General features: G+C 46.4%; 1 protein-coding gene across 5 annotated transcripts in view; it reads right to left on the reverse strand.

The window, feature by feature from the left end:
• LOC129855266 (cytosolic carboxypeptidase 6-like) overlaps nt 1-22,042 on the reverse strand; it is a 461,876-nt gene that overhangs the window by 113,214 nt on the left and 326,620 nt on the right. For all 5 annotated transcript variants that reach the window (XM_055922731.1, XM_055922729.1, XM_055922728.1 and 2 more), the window contains one exon: nt 10,735-10,774. In XM_055922731.1, the coding sequence (XP_055778706.1) occupies nt 10,735-10,774 (40 nt within the window). The remainder of the gene's footprint in view (nt 1-10,734; nt 10,775-22,042) is intronic.

The following is a 22,042-nucleotide window of genomic DNA, read 5'->3' on the forward strand; positions in this document are numbered from 1 at the left end:
GAGCCAATCAGTTGTGTTGTGACAAGGCAGGTTTGGAAAACAGAAGATAGCCCTATTTGGTAAAAAAAACAAGTCCATATTATGGCAAGAACAGCTCAAATAAGCAAAGAGAAACAACAGTCCATCATTACTTTAAGACATGAAGGTCAGTCAATCTGGAAAATTTTAAGAACTTTCAGAGTTTCTTCAAGTGTAGTCGCAAAAACCATCAAGCGCTATGGTGAAACTGGTTCTCATGAGGACCGCCACAGGAAAGGAAGACCCAGACTCTGTTGCAGAGGATAAGTTCATTAGAGTTATTGCACCTCAGATTGCAGCCCAAATAAATGCTTCACAGAGCTCAAGTAACAGACACATCTTAACATCAACTGTTCAGATTGAGACTGCGTGAATCAGGCCTTCATGGTCGAATTGCTACAAAGAAACCAATACTAAAGGACACTAATAAGAAGAAGAGACTTGCTTGGGCCAAGAAACACAAGCAATGGACATTAAACAGGTGGAAATCTGTCCTTTGATCTGATTAGTCCAGATTTGAGATTTTTGGTTCCAATCGCTGTGTCTTTGTGAGACGCAGACTAGGTGAACGGATGATCTCCGCATGTGTGGTTCCCACCGTGAAGCATGGAGGAGGTGTGACGGTGTGGGGGTGCTTTGCTGGTGACACTGTCTGTGCTGTATTTAGAATTCAAGGCACACTTTACCAGCATGGCTACTACAGCATTCTGCAGCGATACGCCATCCCATCTGGTTTGCGCTTAGTGGGACTGACATTTCTTTTTCAACAGGACAATGACCCAAAACACACCTCCAGGCTGTGTAGAGGATATATGACCAAGAAGGAGAGTGACGGTTCTGCATCAGATGACCTGGCCTCCACAATCACCCAACCTCAACCCCATTGAGATGGTTTGGGATGAGTTGGACCGCAGAGTGAAGGAAAAGCAACCAGCAAGTGTTCAGCATATGTGGGAACTCCTTCAAGACTGTTGGAAAAGCATTCCTCATGAAGCTGATTGAGAGAATGCTAAGAGTGTGCAAATCTGTCAACGAAGCAAAGGGTGGCTGCTTTGAAGAATCTAAAATCTAAAATCTATTTTGATTTGTTTAATTAACACTTTTTTGGTTACAACATGATTCCATATGTGTTATTTCATAGTTTTGATGTCTTCACTATTATTCTACAATGTAGAAAATAGTAAAAATAAAGAAAAACCCTTGAATGAGTAGGTGTGTCCAAACTTTTGACTGGTACTGCATAGTGTATCATGAATTTTTAAAATATTTTCACTGAGGTAAACATGTCAATATGACAAACAATGGACAGCAAATATCTAATAAAAAGTAACTTATTCGGGTATATTTTAATCTATCATATTTCTATTTTTCCATATCCACAAACTGTCAGCTTACTAAACACGTAGCTGTTGGGGAGGCTTTGGTCATAGGGAATAGGGCTTAATGGTTATCCCCACAGCCCCTGGAGCTGCCACAAATGGAGGCAGCAAGTGACACATTGTAGGTGTTGGTGTTGACAGCACGTTGCCTGTGGGATTGCACCAGAGGCCAGCGTCGCTAGCAGGTGTGCGATGTTTGACAGATAATAGTAGATACACTCATGCCCAAACAGAAGTTAACCCGCTGAGGGACAAGCAGTACATGAGGAGGAACTGTGCCTTTAGCCATCCAGCAGGATCCTGAAGCCAAACCTACAAGTCAAAGACACTCAGGGTCATCTCCCCTCACAAACACCTTCTCAACATCAGTTTGAATGCCTATAATTGGAACTCAAAATGTATTTCAAGCTAATGAGATATCACAGCAGAGTTGTTGAATTAAGTCCAAAGAACTAAGCCATGTTTTTGATTCTTGCTGTTTTCTTTTTCTAGAAATATGTATTCATAAAATACAATTCATTTGTGTATGCCACCCACAACTTAGAGGGGGGATCTAAGTTCTTGGGATTCAAAATGAAAACACGTTATTTGCAATGGATACTCACATTTGTTTAACGGCTTGGTCGATTTTCAATCAGAGTAATAACACCATTTTGTGCCATACTATGTTTTGCACCCTGCTTCGTTTCACAGGGTAAAGTTGCGAATCAAAAGGCCCACAGTGAACCCCCCCCCCCCCCCCCCAAAAAAGAAGCAAAGAGACGGTACACCGAGTGTACAAACATTAGGAAAACCTAATGTTTCCGTGACATAGACTGACCAGGTGAATCCAGGTGAAAGCTATGATCCCTTATTGATGTCACTTGTTAAATCCACTTCAATCAGTGTAGATGAAAGGGAGGAGACATGTTTTTAAGCCTTGGGACATGGATTGTGTATGTAAGACATTCAGAGGGTGAATGGGCAAGACAAACGTTTTATGTGCCGTTAAACAGGGTATGGTAGTAGGTGCCAGGCGGCAGTTTGAGTGTGTCAAGAACTGCAATGCTGCTGGGTTTTTCACGCTCAACAGTTTCCCGCGTGTACCAAGAATGGTCCACCACCCAAAAGACAACCAGCCAACTTGACACAACTGTGGGAAGCATTGGAGTCAACATGGGCCAGCATCCCTGTGGAACGCTTTCGACATCTTGTAGAGTGTGTGCCCTGACGAATTGAGGCTGTTCTGAGGGCAAAAGGGGGTGCAACACAATATTAAGGTGTTCCTATTGTTTTGTACACTCAGTGTACATTTCACAACAGATAGAAGGGCCCCTTCAAAATGAGCAAACGGAGCAAGATTCCCTTTTGATTGTGACACAGTGGAGTTGCATCAAGCATCTCCTTTCACATCCAGAAAATGGAGGCAAGTTAATATGACAGGGTGAAAACACAGCTCATCTTGAGCTGTTAGAACATGTAAATGTCTGAGGTGAAAGGGAACATGGAGACATGATCTGATAACCAAGTGCTGCGTGGCAGATACATCCTGACAGCTAGCTGCTCCTTATTGAGCCAACACAGGACGCCACCGGGAAGTAAGAGAATGACAAAAGGCTGCTGAAGTAAACATGCAAACAAGGCTGCCTAGCCAACAGGTTACCATATCAACACTGTACCTGAGCAGGTTGCAGAGCAGAGACTGCTGCTGTTCAATGAGTGCTATGGTTTTTTCACACACACACCAGCCCCCACCAACTCAATCCACACAGCACAGACACCACGGCATCAAACTCTATTATACACTTCCTTACTGGAGATACAAAAGGCACCCAGGAACAAAAATCCAATCTTTTTTTTCTATAAGGATTTGCTACACAGCAGTGCTCAACAACAGTGGTGGCTCTGATGACAAAGAAATAATCACAGCTGTCTTCCCTGTTGGAGAAAGAGGCTGTGAAAATGTTGTTTACGTTTTCCAACATGCCAAACACGAAACCCATGGCTGATTATGTGAAGAGTGCGTGAAATTGTTGTATTTGCAAGGCAGGGGATATTGACTCTAGGCATAAGTAGTCAAAAAGCATGTGGGTAGGCAAGATACATGTTTTTAAAGATTCAATGCAGCTGTTTGTATCTGGATATCAAATCATTTCTGGGTAACAATTATGTACCTTACTGTGATTATTTTCAATTAAAATTGTAAAAAAAAACCCAAAAGAGCTTCTTAGCAAAGGGTAATTTCTCAAGCAAGAATTTAGCTAGGACTGTCTTGGAGTAGTCTGAGTGTAGAGGGAGAAACTGAACATTTGCAGTTATTGGCAGAGAAGTTTTGAACTCTTTCTTATTGGTCTATTAACTAATTTACCACATGGGGATGTCAACATGGAAGGCCAAAACTCCATCCAACCAAAACAGGCTGAAATTTCAGGCAGTCTTATCAAACAACTGTTACACTAAAAGGGCATTTTCATAATTTTCACAACTTCACAGTATTATTCCAACCTCATTTTGTGGAAATATATATATAAACACAGGAAAATCATGTGTTTGACTGCACTGGGCCTTTAAATACTGGTTTAGGGATGCATATTTTCTAAATATTTTTCCCTATTGTGCCCCACTACTCCCTAGCCCCCTCATATGTGCCTGCTGAATTATCACACTCATTCTCAATTCATCAGCTTGCTTTTTTAGCCACGCTTCTGAGAGGGTTTCGAAAAAATCTACTGGAAAATAGTCAATATAAGGCGGCCAGAGAAGAGAGATCCCCCCTCCCTCATCTGCTCATCCCTCTCTTTGTTTGTGTTGTATAAGTCCCCTATAATGAAGTGCAGGAAGATAAAATATGCAAATTCACAGAGAAAGAATATAAATAGGGCAATATTAGGAAGTGTTGTTTTCACAGCTGCTTGATTATACAAAGCCCTGATAGTGTTTTATAAATAATGTCCCTCTCTCTCTCAGCAAGGCGCCAAGTCCTTGTGCTCCATTAAAGACACATCTCTCTCCGCTCCAGCCCAGCTCCAGCTTCAGAGCCCAGGTATTGAGTGCAGGCCTGTGCAGCTGTCCTGCTGCCCTGCTGGCTGGAGCCCCAGTCTCATCCACACACAGAGTCGAGGCCTGGCCTGGGGAGCATAGCCAGTAGCCAGGCTCTGGGCCTCTCTCCAGTGTCTATCACACCAGCAGACTTACCCAGCATGGCACCATGAAAAGCATCCCTCTGCCACATGGGACAGAAAGCAAAAAAAATACGTGCAGACCTCAGACCTCAGCCTCTCAGACCTCTGGCATGAAATACTGCGATGCCAGTGGAAATACAAATGCACAAATGGGCTCTTTCAGTTTCAGCTTTTCACAAGGAATGAATGGCTTTCTGTATAGGCCTACATCTAGTCTACTCCAGACTCCAATTCTCTAACTTGGAGTGGCATGTGTTTGAAAAACAGAGATACACATTTTGAAAAATATTGTGGTATATATGTAAATGAAAACTGAAGGACAATAGAACATTGGGCAAAACATATTGACTGTCACATCATGCATAAGACGTGTGACGGAACCTGCCTGTCACGCCCTGGCCTTAGTATTCTTTGTTTTCTTGATTATTTTAGTTAGGTCAGGGTGTGACATGGGGAATGTTTATGTTTTGTTAGTTTTGGGTGTTTATATGGTAAAGGGGTTATGGGGTGTAGTATATGGGTTTGTGTTGAGTGTAGATGTCTAGCGTTGTCTATGTATGTTTAGTTGTCTAGGAGAGTCTATGGTTACCTGAATGAGTTCCCAATTAGAGACAGCTGATTTCGGTTGTCTCTGATTGGGAGCCTTATTTAGGGTAGCCATAGGCTCTCATTGGTTGTGAGTAATTGTCTATGTCAGAACGTTTGTAGCCAGTGTGTGTAAGTGCACAACGTTATTTAGCTTCACGGTCGTTTGTTGTTTTTGTTCGTTTTGTTAAAGTGTTTTGTGTCGTGTTTATTTTTCGTCATCTTTAAAAAATAAAAGAAGATGGCTTATTTTCCAAGTGCTGCGTTTTGGTCCGTCAATCCTCCACATGATCGTGACAGAATTACTCACCATAGGACCAAGCGGCATAGAAGGCGGCAACAGGACCTACCTACACAGGATTTCTGGAGATGGGAGGACGAATTGGAAGGAAAGGGACCTTGGGCTCAACCTGGAGAATATCGCCTCCCTCGTGAAGAGCTGGAGGCAGCGAAAGCCGAGAGGAGGCGATATGAGGAGGCAGCAAGGAAGCAAGGCTGGAGACCCGTGAGTAATACCCAAAAATTTCTTGGGGAGGGGCTCATGAGGAATGTGGCGAGTCCTGATGGGAGAACTGCGTCAACTTCCCGTGCTTCCCGTGCTTCCTCTAAGAGGGAACCTGAGCCAGTCGGGCTGAGATTGGAGGGGAGCAATGGGAATGATGCAGAGACGGTTAAGGATTTATTGGGGAGGTTGGAAGAGAGTGAAATGAGGGAGCTGCTGTGTTGGTGCGTGAGGCACAAGATCCACCCGACAGAGCGTGTGCGGGATGTGAGGTTACCTGAGTCAGCTCTACATGCTCGTCCTGATGTGCGTGCTAACCGTCTGGAAAGGACAGTCCCACGAACCAGGCCTCCTGTACGCCTCCCTAGTCCTGCACCTCCTATATTAGCCCTATGTACTAACTCTCCTGTGACGGTCCCCAGCCCAGTACAACCAGTGCCTCCTCCACGCACTAGCCTTATGGTGCGTGTCTCCAGCCCTTTACCACCAGTGCCTAAATTACGCACCAAGCCTCCTGTGTGTACCCAGAGTCCTGTGCGTCCTGTTGCTGCTCCCCGCATTAGCCCTGAGATGCGTGTCCCCAGTCCGGTACCACCAGTTCCGGCCCCACGCACTAGGCCTAATGTGCGTCCCCAGGGTCCAGTATGCCCTGTTCCTGCTCCCCGCACTAGCCCTGAGATGCGTGTCCCCAGCCCGGTACCACCAGTTCCGGCACCACGCACTAGGCCTAATGTGCGCTCCCAGGGTCCAGTATGCCCTGTTCCTTCTCCCCGCACTAGCCCTGAGATGCGTGTCCCCAGCCCGGTGCCACCAGTCCCGGCACCACGCACCAGGCCTACAGTGCGCCTCAGCCGGCAGGAGTCTGCCGTCTGCACAGCGATGACTGAACTGCCCGTCTCCCCAGCGCCATCTGAGCCATCCGTCTCCCCAGCGCCATCTGAGCCATCCGTCTCCCCAGCGCCATCTGAGCCATCCGTCTCCCCAGCGCCATCTGAGCCATCCGTCTGCCATGAGCCTGCAAAGCCGCCCGTCTGCCATGAGCCTACTGAGCCGTCCGCCAGACAGGAGCCGCTAGAGCCGCCAGCCAGACAGGAGCCGCTAGAGCCGTCCGTCAGACAGGATCTGCCAGAGCCGCCAACCAGACAGGATCTGCCAGAGCCGCCAACCAGACAGGATCTGCCAGAGCCGCCAACCAGACAGGATCTGCCAGAGCCGCCAACCAGACAGGATCTGCCAGAGCCGCCAACCAGACAGGATCTGCCAGAGCCGCCAACCAGACAGGATCTGCCAGAGCCGCCAACCAGACAGGATCTGCCAGAGCCGCCAACCAGACAGGATCTGTCAGAGCCGCCAACCAGACAGGAGCAGCCAGATCAGTCAGCCAGCCATGAGCAGCCAGATCCGTCAGCCAGCCATGAGCAGCCAGATCCGTCAGCTAGCCATGAGCAGCCAGATCCGTCAGCTAGCCATGAGCAGCCAGATCCGTCAGCTAGCCATGAGCAGCCAGATCCGTCAGCTAGCCATGAGCAGCCAGATCCGTCAGCTAGCCATGAGCAGCCAGATCCGTCAGCTAGCCATGAGCAGCCAGATCCGTCAGCCAGCCATGAGCAGCCAGATCCGTCAGCTAGCCATGAGCAGCCAGATCCGTCAGCCAGCCATGAGCAGCCAGATCCGTCAGCCAGCCATGAGCAGCCAGATCCGTCAGCCAGCCATGAGCAGCCAGATCCGTCAGCTAGCCATGAGCAGCCAGATCCGTCAGCTAGCCATGAGCAGCCAGATCCGTCAGCTAGCCATGAGCAGCCAGATCCGTCAGCTAGCCATGAGCAGCCAGATCCGTCAGCCAGCCATGGGCCATCCCTCAGTCCGGAGCTGCAGTCCCTCAGTCCGGAGCTGCAGTCCCTCAGTCCGGAGCTGCCATTCTTCAGTCCGGAGCTGCCCCTTATCCTGGTGCTGCCCCTTATCCTGGTGCTGCCCCTTACCCTGGTATTGCCCCTTACCCTGGTACTGCCCCTTACCCTGGTACTGCCCCTTACCCTGGTACTGCCCCTTACCCTGGTACTGCCCCTTAGTCCGGAGCTGCCCCTTAGTCCAGAACTGCCCCTTAATGCAATGGGGTTAATGTGGAGAGGGGTCATTTTGAAGAAGCTAAGGAGGTGGTTAGGGACTGTGGTGAAGTGGGGACCACGACCAGAGCCGGAGCCGCCACCGTGGAGGGAAGCCCACCCAGACCCTCCCCTAGACTGTGTATGGTGCGCCCGGAGTTCGCGCCTCAAGGGGGGGGTTATGTCACGCCCTGGCCTTAGTATTCTTTGTTTTCTTGATTATTTTAGTTAGGTCAGGGTGTGACATGGGGAATGTTTATGTTTTGTTAGTTTTGGGTGTTTATATGGTAAAGGGGTTATGGGGTGTAGTATATGGGTTTGTGTTGAGTGTAGATGTCTAGCGTTGTCTATGTATGTTTAGTTGTCTAGGAGAGTCTATGGTTACCTGAATGAGTTCCCAATTAGAGACAGCTGATTTCGGTTGTCTCTGATTGGGAGCCTTATTTAGGGTAGCCATAGGCTCTCATTGGTTGTGAGTAATTGTCTATGTCAGAACGTTTGTAGCCAGTGTGTGTAAGTGCACAACGTTATTTAGCTTCACGGTCGTTTGTTGTTTTTGTTCGTTTTGTTAAAGTGTTTTGTGTCGTGTTTATTTTTCGTCATCTTTAAAAAATAAAAGAAGATGGCTTATTTTCCAAGTGCTGCGTTTTGGTCCGTCAATCCTCCACACGATCGTGACACTGCCAATATCTCTCCCCACAAACAGCCCACCTTACCTCGGGCTAATTAGTTTGTGAGGCCTTTGTTTTGATCGAGGCATGCGTGGTAATTGTGAGATAGAGATAAATGAAGAGGAACTGAAAGGTATTGAGAGGGAGAGAGAGAGAGAGAGAGAGAGCTATATAGTATCTGAGGCCCTCTTTACTATCAGAGCCCAGAGCGAGTGGAGTCCCACAGCCCTAGAGACCGTGAAGACAGAGACTGAAGAGAAATGACCACACCATTAGAGATCTGAAGGTTGCCTATTATCTTTCTGCTGCTCCGATGCCTCGCACATCTATCCAAAGCTCATGAATGTAATTGACCTTTTTTACACCCTGTAATGCACAGAGCATACGAGGGACAAAGGGACTAAACACCATCAAGCAAAGTTAATTTAGATCAACACACTATTGTAAGATGTCCACAGAAATGGAAAGGGCATTCAGATCAATAGATTGACAATAGAATGTCTGCACCCAATCTTTCTATTGTGAACACCCGAAGCCTCTTCCCCCAGCATTTGTGTGAATAAAGGTTTCTGGATGTACAGTGTGTATTTTGGTCAGAGACTGCTAGATACTGCAGGTGTTTAGTTCACCACCGTTCCTCTTTTCCTGTGCACACCACTGTGTGTGTGTGTGTACGATTGTGGTGGAACAATGGCCAGGGCTAATCATTATTTAGTTGTGGAGGGCCTGGAAAGGTCAGCAGTCTTAAATGTCAGACTTCAATAGAGCCAGATGCGCAATGCTCCGCTCAAGTGTCCAATTAAATAGGGAATACCGAGGTTGTGGGTGAAATGCACTTCAGATAGAGGGGCTAATGAGGGCCCCTGGATGGAAGCAGGGGCTGGGGTGGCTGATGCTGATCTACGAAGCATCCTGGAGCCCTCCTACATACACCATCTCTCAATGTGCTGCATGGGGGCCTCTCCTCTGCACCTCTCTCAGACCCCCACACCCACAGCCGTAGCCCCCACTTAGTATTATTAGTGTCCTCACACCCCCTGCACCGTCTGCAGCCCCGCGTCCCGACTGCACGTAAAAGAAAGAGGAGAGATGGGTTGGAGAGAGGACAGAAAGGGAGGGCGAGAAAATATAGGGGAGGTGGAGAGAGGATAAAGAAGAGAGAGGTGACAGGAAAAGAGTCTTTTTTATTCTTGAGGCAGAAGAGGAGAGAGTGTCTTCCTGTTGTTGCCTCTCTACCAGCCTCATTCATCTAAAAGCACAGGCTGTTTTCCATACAACGGGCATAATAACCTTCTCACAGATTGCCAGCGCCCAGTGAAGTGCCACAAGTGGGGGGAAGTGAGCAATGCTTTATTTCATTTGATTCCTTATTGTTCACCGACTGTAAATTGTGGCACAGTGCACCATACAATATGTCTGACAGGAATACAGTACAGTACAGCAGTATAGTCAGATAATACAAACTGAATAAAATGCAAAACCAGGAAAATAACCAAACGGGCCAGTGCATTGAGCAGAAGGGTTGTCACTTCAAAAAGAGACAAAGAACCTGATTTGAGGTACAACGCTAAATGTTGCCCTCTCTCTCTTTCTGCGTGTCTGGTTGCCCTTTCCAGAGTTGTCAAGGTCAGAGATATTATTGTCTGGGCTCAGGAAACAAATGCAAAATAAATCAGGGGAAATTAGCAGGCTCCACGTGTCTCACATAAACATTATTTTAATCAAAGCATATTAGACCATCCAGATCCTTTAGACATATGGGCACTGTATCCTTTCTGGCGTACCCATCTGTTTCCTCTTGCCATCTCTGCAATTTGCTCCATCACCCAGCTGCTTTTCCAAGACATTGAGTTCCCCTTCCCGAGCAAAGACTCTTTACAGCAGCACCAGTCCAACTGGGGAGCTCCAGATCACAAAACACATTGCAGCTCCGCTGAGCGTCACACACATGCTGTTTCATAATACCATATAATATGAAAATAATGGACAGGAGCTACGCTCATCAAATCAAATTAAACAAAAATAAACATAATAGATATTTTGATGTCTTCATTCACATTGCTATATCATTGTGCAGACATTTTCAAAGTTTAAAGTGAATGTGAGTGTGCGGTATCAGTGTGGTATAATTATGACACCAGGTTGTCTGGTAACTGATCCTGTACTGCTGAATTATCCAGTGAACTTTTATTCCTACATGTGTACTGTTTGCTAGTAGTGACTATCATCTCTGAGAACAGAGGTTGTTTTGTCCAGTGTCTACACTCACTCACATCCCATCAGCATCAGTACAGTTAGTTAGTAGTGGGCACTCACCAGTGCTGGTGATGGTTAGGAGATCTAGACGTCGCTGTTGCTGTAAGGAAAATAAAAATAGAAGCATGGTCAGAGATATTCAAAAGGGCTTAGGGCGAAAATGTCAACTCAAAATCTCTCCAAAAGAAATAACATGTCATATTACTATCACGTCATCCTTTTGCAGATCAGAGTACATCTACATTTTAGTAATTTAGCAGACGCTCTTATCCAGAGCGACTTACAGGAGGAATTAGGGTTAAATGCGTTGCTCAAGGGCACATCGTCAGATTCCACTCCAAGTCGGCTTGTGAATTCGAACCAGCAACTTTTCAGTTACTGGCCCAACACGCTTAACCGCTAGGGTACCTGCTGCCCCAGACTATGCGTAATATGTAAATTAGGTGTGAAACTACTATATAAGACTGGAAAAGCACAAGATGGCACAGTATATGTCAGCCTTAAAAAGATCGGTATCAGTTTATTATTTTTGCACAAGGCAACAACATTTGTTCTCTGTGTTGTCTCTATTACAGCCAGCAGGAATGTGTCTTATTTCTCCACTCATGCTAAAGACTGTGTGACAGAGTGTGTTTGAGAAAGACTGTGTGACAGAGTGTGTTTGAGAGAGTGCCCAATTTTACACTTCATGTCTCTAGTTTGGAGAGGGGGGCTGGAAGAGTTGCTATTTCCCCACTCTCTTAAACCCTCTGCCAAGGCTACAGGCTCCTGAGTACTGCATTAATCAACACCTTCTCCCTCTCTTACACTGTGTGTCCCTAAGGAACCAGCTCATGTGCGTACATATGTGTGTGTGTGTGTGTGTGTGTATTCGTGTATGTGTATTCCACCGATGCTGCATATTTTTTGGGCGTTTCCCAATGGAAGGCTGATGATATTGCAGGTTCACCTGCTGCGTCACAGACTATAATCGATCTGAGTGCAATCAGGAGGTTGAAGCCCAATCCATTAGGTTTCAAGAATCTTAATGTAAAAATCCTCTCTGATACTCTAACTGCTCTTAACACATTGCAGATGAGTGAGTGTTGTGGAGTAGAGAGAGCAGGAAGCACAGAGTGGTAGACTAGGCAGCAGAGGTCACTGTGACAGCATGAGAGCAACTAGCCCCAATAAAGCACCTGTATAGGCTGTTGACTCACCATTAGTTGATATGGAACCCCCACACTAATCAATATCATTTACGTGTACATGTAGGTCATTTAGCAGAGACACTTAGCCAGTGCATTCAACTAAGGTAGGTAAGACAACCACATATCACAGTCGCATAATGCATTATTGAAATTATTACATCACATTCAAAGTTTATGTTTTTGGCCATTGATTGACTTCTTTCTTAAAGGTCTTTTGAAATGATTCTACCATCCACTCAATTTATAAATGACCTATTTAGACCTTTGTACCGCCCTCTAGTGGTACTCTGTTATTCTGCAAGTGAAAGTGTGAAGAGCGAAAAACCATAGAAAGAGAATGAAAACAATGCTTCTCTATTGTCAAAATACACTCTCTTTGGGAAAGTAAGGCTGGCTGGGTGATTAAAATCAGTGGAGTATGTCCAAGTTATTAAAATCAAAGTTCCCCTCAAAACATTCGACACAGCACATTCAAACAGACCTCTACAGCATTCAGAGAGCATTGTGTACATAAAGACATTTCCCTTGTACAAACTAATTAATACCATTCCATCAAAATTTCACATGACAATTTATTCTGGTGTTGCCTGAATACTCAGTTTTGTGAAATAAAGGGATTGGAAATCATATGCATACAGGTGTGAACGCCCATTCATGATATCTCTAAATAAAATAACATTGATCTGACATATACAGTACCAGTCAAAGGTTTGGACAGACCTACTCATTCAAGGATTTTTCTTTATTTTTCTTACTATTTTCTACATTGTAGAATAATAGTGAAGACATCACAACTATGAAATAACACATATGGAATCATGTAGTAACCAAAAAAGTGTTGAACAAATCAAAATATATGTTATATATTTGAGATTCTTCATAGTAGCCACCTTTTGCCTTGATGGCAGCTTTGCACACTCTAGGCATTCTCTCAACCAGCTTCACCTGGAATGCTTTTCCAACAGTCTTGAAGAAGTTCCCACATATGCTGAGCACTTGTTGGCTGCTTTTCCTTCACTCTGTGGTCCAACTCATTCCAAACCAACTCAATTGGGTTGAGGTTGGGTGATTGTGGAGGCCAGGTCATCTGATGAAGCACCATCACTCTCCTTCTTGGTCAAATAGCCTCTACACAGCCTGGAGGTGTGTTTTGGGTCGTTGTGCTATTGAAAAACAAATGATAGTCCCACTAAGCGAAAACCAGATGGGATGGCATATCACTGCAGAATGCTGTGGTAGCCATGCTGGTTAAGTGTGCCTTGAATTCTAAAGAAATCACTGACAGTTTCACCAGCAAAGCACCCCACCTCCTCCTCCATGCTTCACGGTGAGAACCACACATGTGGAGATTGTCCACTCACCTACTCTGCGTCTCACAAAGACACGGCGGTTGGAACCAAAAATCTAAAATTTGCACTCATTAGACCAAAGGACAGATTTCCACAGGTCTAATGTCCACTGCTCCTGTTTCTTGGCCCAAGCAAGTCTCTTCTTATTATTGTGGTCTTTAGTACTGGTTTCTTTGCAGCAAATCGACCATGAAGGCCTGATTCACACAGTCTCCTCTGAACAGTTGATGTTGAGATGTGTCTGTTACTTGAACTCTGTGAAGCATTTATTTGGGCTGCAATTTCTAAGGTTGGTAACTCTAATGAACTTATCCTCTGCAGCAGAGGTAACTCTGGATTTTCCTTTTCCTGTGGCGGTTCTCATGAGAGCCAGTTGCATCATAGCGCTTGATGGGTTTTGCGACTGCACTTGAATAAACCTACAAAGTTCTGGAAATTCTACACATTGACTGACCATGTCATAAAGTAATGATGGACTGTCATTTCTCTTTGCTTATTTGAGCTGTTCTTGCCATAATATGGACTTCGTATTTACCATTGTCACAACACAACTGATTGGTTCAAATGAAATAAGAAGGAAAGAAATTCCACAAATTAACTTTTAACAAGGCACATCAGTTCATTTAAATGCACTCCAGGTGACTACCTCATGAAAGCTGTTTGAGAGAATGCCAAGTGTGCAAAGCTGTCATCAAGACAAAGGTTGGCTACTTTGAAGAATCTCAAATATAAAATATATTTTGATTTGTATAACATTTTTTTGGTTACGTCTTCACTATTACACCAAACTGGAAGTCTTCAGACTAGCTTGGAAAGACAGTACTGTGCATCGAAGAGCCCTCAATGCTGCTCGATCATCCTATTTTTCCAACTTAATTGAGGAAAATAAGAACAATCCAAAATGTATTTTTGATACTGTCGCAAAGCTAACTAAAAAGCAGCATTCCCCAAGAGAGGATGGCTTTCACTTCAGCAATAATAAACTTCTATGAGGAAAAGATCATGATCATTAGAATGTAAATTATGGACTTCTCTTTAAATCTGCGTATTCCTCCAAAGCTCAGCTGTCTTTAGTCAGCACAATTCTGTCAGGACCTAGGATCAGGGGAGACACTCAAGTGTTTTAGTACTATATCTCTTGACACAATGATGAAAATAATCATGGCCTCTAAACCTTCAAGCTGCATACTGGACCCTATTCTAACTAAACTAACACACACACTTCCGGGTTGGAGCGAGTAGTCGCATTCCGCTTCGCTCCACAGGTAGTATTACATTTCATTTCATTTCATTACAGTACAACGGTTTGATTTGTTTGATCTTAGCTAGCTACATAGCCGTCTTTGTATCAAAGACAATTGTGTAGTTTAGAGTAATTATCTAGGTTAGCTAGCCAGCTATTTTCGTCCTTCTAACGTAACGTAACGTAGTCAACACTGCTAGCTAGCCAGCTAGCCACAGAATAGCAGCACTGTAGAAACTATTACATTCAACGGAACAACGGAACGACTTGATTAGTGTAGTGTTAGCTAGCTACATAGTTGTCTTTGCTGTCTTTGTATCTAAGATAATTGTGTAGTTTAGAGTAATTATCGGTTAGCTAGCCAGCTATTTTTGTCCGCCGCGCTGCCGTTCTCCTACCTAGTCAACACTGCTAGCTAGCCAACTTCTACCGAATAGCAGCACTGTAGAAACTATTACATTACAACGGAACGATTTGATTAGTGTAGTGTTAGCTAGCTACATAGTTGTCTTTGCTGTCCTTGTATCTAAGATAATTGTGTAGTTTAGAGTAATTATCTAGCCAGTTATCGAGGTTACCTAGCCAGCTATCGAGGTTACCTAGCCAGCTACACTTTCAAACAAAGTCAACAACGCAGCCACTGCTAGCTAGCCTACTTCAGCAGTACTGTATCATTTTAATCATTTTAGTCAATAAGATTTTTGCAACGTTAGCTTAACTTTCTGAACATTCGAGACGTGTAGTCCACTTGTCATTCCAATCTCCTTTGCATTAGCGTAGCCTCTTCTGTAGCCTGTCAACTATGTGTCTGTCTATCCCTGTTCTCTCCTCTCTGCACAGACCATACAAACGCTTCACACCGCGTGGCCGCGGCCACCCTAACCTGGTGGTCCCAGCACGCACGACCCGTGTGGAGTTCCAGGTCTCCGGCAGCCTCTGGAACTGCCGATCTGCGGCCAACAAGGCAGAGTTCATCTCAGTCTATGCTTCCCTCCAGTCCCTCGACTTCTTGGCACTGACGGAAACATGGATCACCACAGATAACACTGCTACTCCTACTGCTCTCTCCTCGTCTGCCCACGTGTTCTCGCACACCCCGAGAGCTTCTGGTCAGCGGGGTGGTGGCACCGGGATCCTCATCTCTCCCAAGTGGTCATTCTCTCTTTCTCCCCTTACCCATCTGTCTATCGCCTCCTTTGAATTCCATGCTGTCACAGTTACCAGCCCTTTCAAGCTTAACATCCTTATCATTTATCGCCCTCCAGGTTCCCTTGGAGAGTTCATCAATAAGCTTGATGCCTTGATAAGCTCCTTTCCTGAGGACGGCTCACCTCTCACAGTTCTGGGTGACTTTAACCTCCCCACGTCTACCTTTGACTCATTCCTCTCTGCCTCCTTCTTTCCACTCCTCTCCTCTTTTGACCTCACCCTCTCACCTTCCCCCCCTACTCACAAGGCAGGCAATACGCTTGACCTCATCTTTACTAGATGCTGTTCTTCCACTAACCTCATTGCAACTCCCCTCCTATTCTCCGACCACTACCTTGTATCCTTTTCCCTCTCGCTCTCATCCAACACTTCCCACACTGCCCCTACTCGGATGGTATCGCGCCGTCCCAACCTTCGCTCTCTCTCCCCCGCTACTCTCTCCTCTTCCATCCTATCATCTCTTCCCTCTGCTCAAACCTTCTCCAACATATCTCCTGATTCTGCCTCCTCAACCCTCCTCTCCTCCCTTTCTGCATCCTTTGACTCTCTATGTCCCCTATCCTCCAGGCCGGCTCGGTCCTCCCCTCCTGCTCCGTGGCTCGACGACTCATTGCGAGCTCACAGAACAGGGCTCCGGGCAGCCGAGCGGAAATGGAGGAGAACTCGCCTCCCTGCGGACCTGGCATCCTTTCACTCCCTACTCTCTACATTTTCCTCTTCTGTCTCTGCTGCTAAAGCCACTTTCTACCACTCTAAATTCCAAGCATCTGCCTCTAACCCTAGGAAGCTCTTTGCCACCTTCTCCTCCCTCCTGAATCCTCCCCCCCCCCCCCTCCTCCCTCTCTGCAGATGACTTCGTCAACCATTTTGAAAAGAAGGTCGACGACATCCGATCCTCGTTTGCTAAGTCAAACGACACCGCTGGTTCTGCTCACACTGCCCTACCCTGTGCTCTGACCTCTTTCTCCCCTCTCTCTCCAGATGAAATCTCGCGTCTTGTTACGGCCGGCCGCCCAACAACCTGCCCGCTTGACCCTATCCCCTCCTCTCTTCTCCAGACCATTTCCGGAGACCTTCTCCCTTACCTCACCTCGCTCATCAACTCATCCTTGACCGCTGGCTACGTCCCTTCCGTCTTCAAGAGAGCGAGAGTTGCACCCCTTCTGAAAAAACCTACACTCGATCCCTCCGATGTCAACAACTACAGACCAGTATCCCTTCTTTCTTTTCTCTCCAAAACTCTTGAACGTGCCGTCCTTGGCCAGCTCTCCTGCTATCTCTCTCAGAATGACCTTCTTGATCCAAATCAGTCAGGTTTCAAGACTAGTCATTCAACTGAGACTGCTCTTCTCTGTGTCACGGAGGCGCTCCGCACTGCTAAAGCTAACTCTTTCTCCTCTGCTCTCATCCTTCTAGACCTATCGGCTGCCTTTGATACTGTGAACCATCAGATCCTCCTCTCCACCCTCTCCGAGTTGGGCATCTCCGGCGCGGCCCACGCTTGGATTGCGTCCTACCTGACAGGTCGCTCCTACCAGGTGGCGTGGCGAGAATCTGTCTCCTCACCACGTGCTCTCACCACTGGTATCCCCCAGGGCTCTGTTCTAGGCCCTCTCCTATTCTCGCTATACAGTCACTTGGCTCTGTCATAACCTCACATGGTCTCTCCTATCATTGCTATGCAGACGACACACAATTAATCTTCTCCTTTCCCCCTTCTGATAACCAGGTGGCGAATCGCATCTCTGCATGTCTGGCAGACATATCAGTGTGGATGACGGATCACCACCTCAAGCTGAACCTCGGCAAGACGGAGCTGCTCTTCCTCCCGGGGAAGGACTGCCCGTTCCATGATCTCGCCATCACGGTTGACAACTCCATTGTGTCCTCCTCCCAGAGCGCTAAGAACCTTGGCGTGATCCTGGACAACACCCTGTCGTTCTCAACTAACATCAAGGCGGTGGCCCGTTCCTGTAGGTTCATGCTCTACAACATCCGCAGAGTACGACCCTGCCTCACAGAGGAAGCGGCGCAGGTCCTAATCCAGGCACTTGTCATCTCCCGTCTGGATTACTGCAACTCGCTGTTGTCTGGGCTCCCTGCCTGTGCCATTAAACCCCTACAACTCATCCAGAACGCCGCAGCCCGTCTGGTGTTCAACCTTCCCAAGTTCTCTCACGTCACCCCGCTCCTCCGCTCTCTCCACTGGCTTCCAGTTGAAGCTCGCATCCGCTACAAGACCATGGTGCTTGCCTACGGAGCTGTGAGGGGAACGGCACCTCAGTACCTTCAGGCTCTGATCAGGCCCTACACCCAAACAAGGGCACTGCATTCATCCACCTCTGGCCTGCTCGCCTCCCTACCACTGAGGAAGTACAGTTCCCGCTCAGCCCAGTCAAAACTGTTCGCTGCTCTGGCACCCCAATGGTGGAACAAACTCCCTCACGACGCCAGGACAGCGGAGTCAATCACCACCTTCCGGAGACACCTGAAACCCCACCTCTTTAAGGAATACCTAGGATAGGATAAAGTAATCCTTCTGACCCCCCCCCCCCTTAAAAGATTTAGATGCACTATTGTAAAGTGCCTGTTCCACTGGATGTCATAAGGTGAATGCACCAATTTGTAAGTCGCTCTGGATAAGAGCGTCTGCTAAATGACTTAAATGTAATGTAAAAATGTAAATGTAAACTACTGAAAGAGCTGCTTCCTGTGCTTGGCCCTCCTATGTTGAACATAATAAATGTCTCTCTATCAACCGGATGTGTACCAAACTCACTAAAAGTGGCAGTAATAAAGCCTCTCTTGAAAAAGCCAAACCTTGAGCCAGAAAATATAAAAAACTATCGGCCTATATCGAATCGCTGTTGTGCAGCAACTCACTGCCATCCTGAAGACAAAACAAAGTATACAAAATGTTTCAGTCTGGTTTTAGACCCCATCATAGCACTGAGACTGCACTTGTGAAGGTGGTAAATGACCTTTTAATGGTATCAGGGCTGATTTCAAGGTTTTACTGCTAATCTACAAAGCATTACATGGGCTTGCTCCTACCTATCTTTCCGATTAAGTCCTGCCATACGCTACGGTCACAAGACGCAGGCCTCCTAATTGTCCCTAGAATTTCTAAGCAAACAGCTGGAGGCAGGGCTTTCTCCTATAGAGCTCCATTTTTATGGAATGGTCTGCCTACCCATGTGAGAGACGCAGACTCGGTCTCAACCTTTAAGTCTTTATTGAAGACTCATCTCTTCAGTGGGTCCTATGATTGAGTGTAGTCTGGCCCAGGAGTGTGAAGGTGAACGGAAAGGCACTGGAGCAACGAACCGTCCTTGCTGTCTCTGCCTGGCCGGTTCCCCTCTCTCCACTGGGATTCTCTGCCTCTAACCCTATTACAGGGGCTGAGTCACTGGCCTACTGGTGCTCTTCCATGCCGTCCCTAGGAGGGGTGCGTCACTTGAGTGGGTTGAGTCACTGACGTGGTCTTCCTGTCTGGGTTGGCGCCCCCACTGGGTTGTGCCGTGGCGGAGATCTTTGTGGGCTGTACTCGGCCTTGTCTCAGGGGTAATATCCTGCCTGTTTGGCCCTGTCTGGGGGTATCATCGGATGGGGCCACAGTGTCTCCTGACCCCTCCTGTCTCAGCCTCCAGTATTTATGCTGCAGTAGTTTATGCGTCGGGGGGCTAGGGTTAGTCTGTTACATCTGGAGTATTTCTCGTCTTATCCGGTGTCCTGTGTGAATTTAAGTACGCTCTCTCTAATTCTCTCTCTCTCTCTTTCTTTCTTTCTTTCTCTCTCTCAGAGGAACTGAGCCCTAGGACCATGCGTCAGGATTACCTGGCATGATGACTACTTGGTGTCCCCAGTCCACCTGGCCGTGCTGCTGCTCCAGTTTCAACTGTTCTGCCTGCGGCTATGGAACCCTGACCTGTTCACCGGACGTGCTACCTGTCCCAGACTTGCTGTTTTCAACTCTCCAGAGACAGCAGGAGCGGTAGAGATACTCTCAATGACCGGCTATGAAAAGCCAACTGACATTTACTCCTGAGGTGCTGCCCTGTTGCACCCTCGACAACTACTGTGATTATTATTATTTGACCATGCTGGTCATTTATGAACATTTGTACATCTTGGCCATGTTCTGTTATAATCTCCACCCGGCACAGCCAGAAGACGACTGGCCACCCCTCATAGCCTGGTTCCTCTCTAGGTTTCTTCCTAGGTTTTGGCCTTTCTATGGAGTTTTTCCTAGCCACCGTGCTTCTACACCTGCATTGCTTGCTGTTTGGGGTTTTAGGCTGAGTTTCTGTACAGCACTTTGAGATATCAGCTGATGTAAGAAGGGCTATATAAATACATTTGATTTGATTTGATTTGATATTCTAGAATGTGGAAAATAGAAAATAGTAAAAAATAAAAACCCTTGAATGAGTAGGTGTGTCCAAACATTTGACTGGTACTGTACGTCCCTCTAACCAGCCAGTCCATGACACAGGGCTACTGTGTGCCACTGGCCAGCCTGGAGAGGAGTGGAGGAGGATTTGCCATACTGTGTTTCAGCCTGGCCCAATCCTGTACCATGACGCTGCTTATCCTGAGATAATTAATCTACAGTGAATTAGAGTATTACAGCACACTAACACTGCATGCCTCACTCTCTCATTGTCACTCCTTACATGGATAAGGTGCTTAGTGTTTCCCAGGAAGAGGGAGGGAGAGAGAGAGAGAGAGAGAGAGAGAGAGAGAGAGAGAGAGAGAGAGAGAGAGAGAGAGAGAGAGAGAGAGAGAGAGAGAGAGAGAGAGAGAGAGAGAGAGAGAGAGAGAGAGAGAGAGAGAGAGAGAGAGAGGAGTCACATTAGGAAAGGCAATCCTGGGCAGAAAATAGGATTGTATTAATCTTTATCAAACTCAGCCAAGAGCTGTGGAATCACACCACCCAATACACACTTGGCCAGCCCAGCCACCATGTAGAGTGGGTGTCCAGTGCCCCCAGGCTGTCACAGGGCTTAACCAGGGCCTGATATAGAATGATACTGTGTCAGTGTGCGTGTGTGTGTGTGCTTGCTTGTGTGTGTGTATGTAGCATAATGGGGATGTGTGAAACTTACTCCTTAGCCTGAAATGTCCCCACCTGTGCCAGCGAATAGTTAGCTTTTTGCATGGCGCCGACTGGAAGTTGCTTCAGGAGGGCGGTCACGTGTGCTAGCAAGGCAGAGGTCCTGAGTTTGCGCCAGGAATGGGCCGAATCGGGAGGAAGTGGTACTCGCTAAACAAGCAGCGTGATGTATTTTATATGTACGTCAGGTTGACAGTGCTGATGATTCCCTGTGGCCCAGCCTGAGTCTAAACTTAGTGGGTGGAACAGGTTAAAGGGCTTTGAGGCTGGGAACCGACTGTAGGTTGCCAATGCACCTACCCAGCTGTCATGGTAACACCTAAACCCCCAGTGTTCATTCTAAAAGTACCAGTGTCACACTACAGCAAACAAACACAAGATCATGTTTAAAGGACTAAGAGGACATGCTCAGGACAGGTTGACATCGGTAAATTAGGATTGTCAGGATCAAATGAATGACTTTTGGAAGGAAAGTTTCAGTTGTCTGTTTTTATTTGCTGATGCTTATGGTGAATCCTGATCAACAACACACAGTGAAATAAGCCAATCACTCAATCAAGCCAGTCTATAATTGTTTAACCAGTAGATGGAATAGAGTTTGTGGTATAGAGCCACAGGTTATAGAATGACGTTGCAAGTTGAAGTAACCTGTGGCTCTATACTACACACTCTATTCCATCTACTGGTTAAACAATTATAGACTGGCTTGATTGAGTGATTGGTTTATTTCACCCTGTTTTGTTGATCAGGATTCACCATAAGCATCAGCAAATAAAAACAGACAACTGAAACTTTCCTTCCAAAAGTCATTCATTTGATCTGTCCGATTCTCCCCCTGTCCAATGTAGGTGTAATGTAGTGCAGGTAAGGAACAGCACGGCTGTAATTAACAAAGCAGGCCTGCAGACAGGCGAGGAGGGGAGACACTCCCTCCACAGCAATAATCTAGGGAGAGACCGCAGCCGTTAGCAAAACCATTAATTTACTAAACCTAACTTTTATGACTAAATTAAATATTCATGCACAATCTACCAAAAACCCATTTGCAATATTTCCCCCAAATGTACTTTTCATATTTGCTGATGATAATCATGTGAGAGATCCATCCACCATTTTGTAGCTCATTTCAGATTCATGTAAGGTCAATATTATAATATTCACATCCCATCCCTTCCAAGTTATCAATTAAACTAAAATAGCACTGAAATTGTAAGGTTATATTACAAGGAAATAATATTATGCAGGCAAATCTTGCAGGTAC

The sequence above is a fragment of the Salvelinus fontinalis genome, chromosome 5, assembly GCF_029448725.1.
Source record: "Salvelinus fontinalis isolate EN_2023a chromosome 5, ASM2944872v1, whole genome shotgun sequence".
Taxonomy (NCBI): Eukaryota; Metazoa; Chordata; class Actinopteri; order Salmoniformes; family Salmonidae; genus Salvelinus; species Salvelinus fontinalis.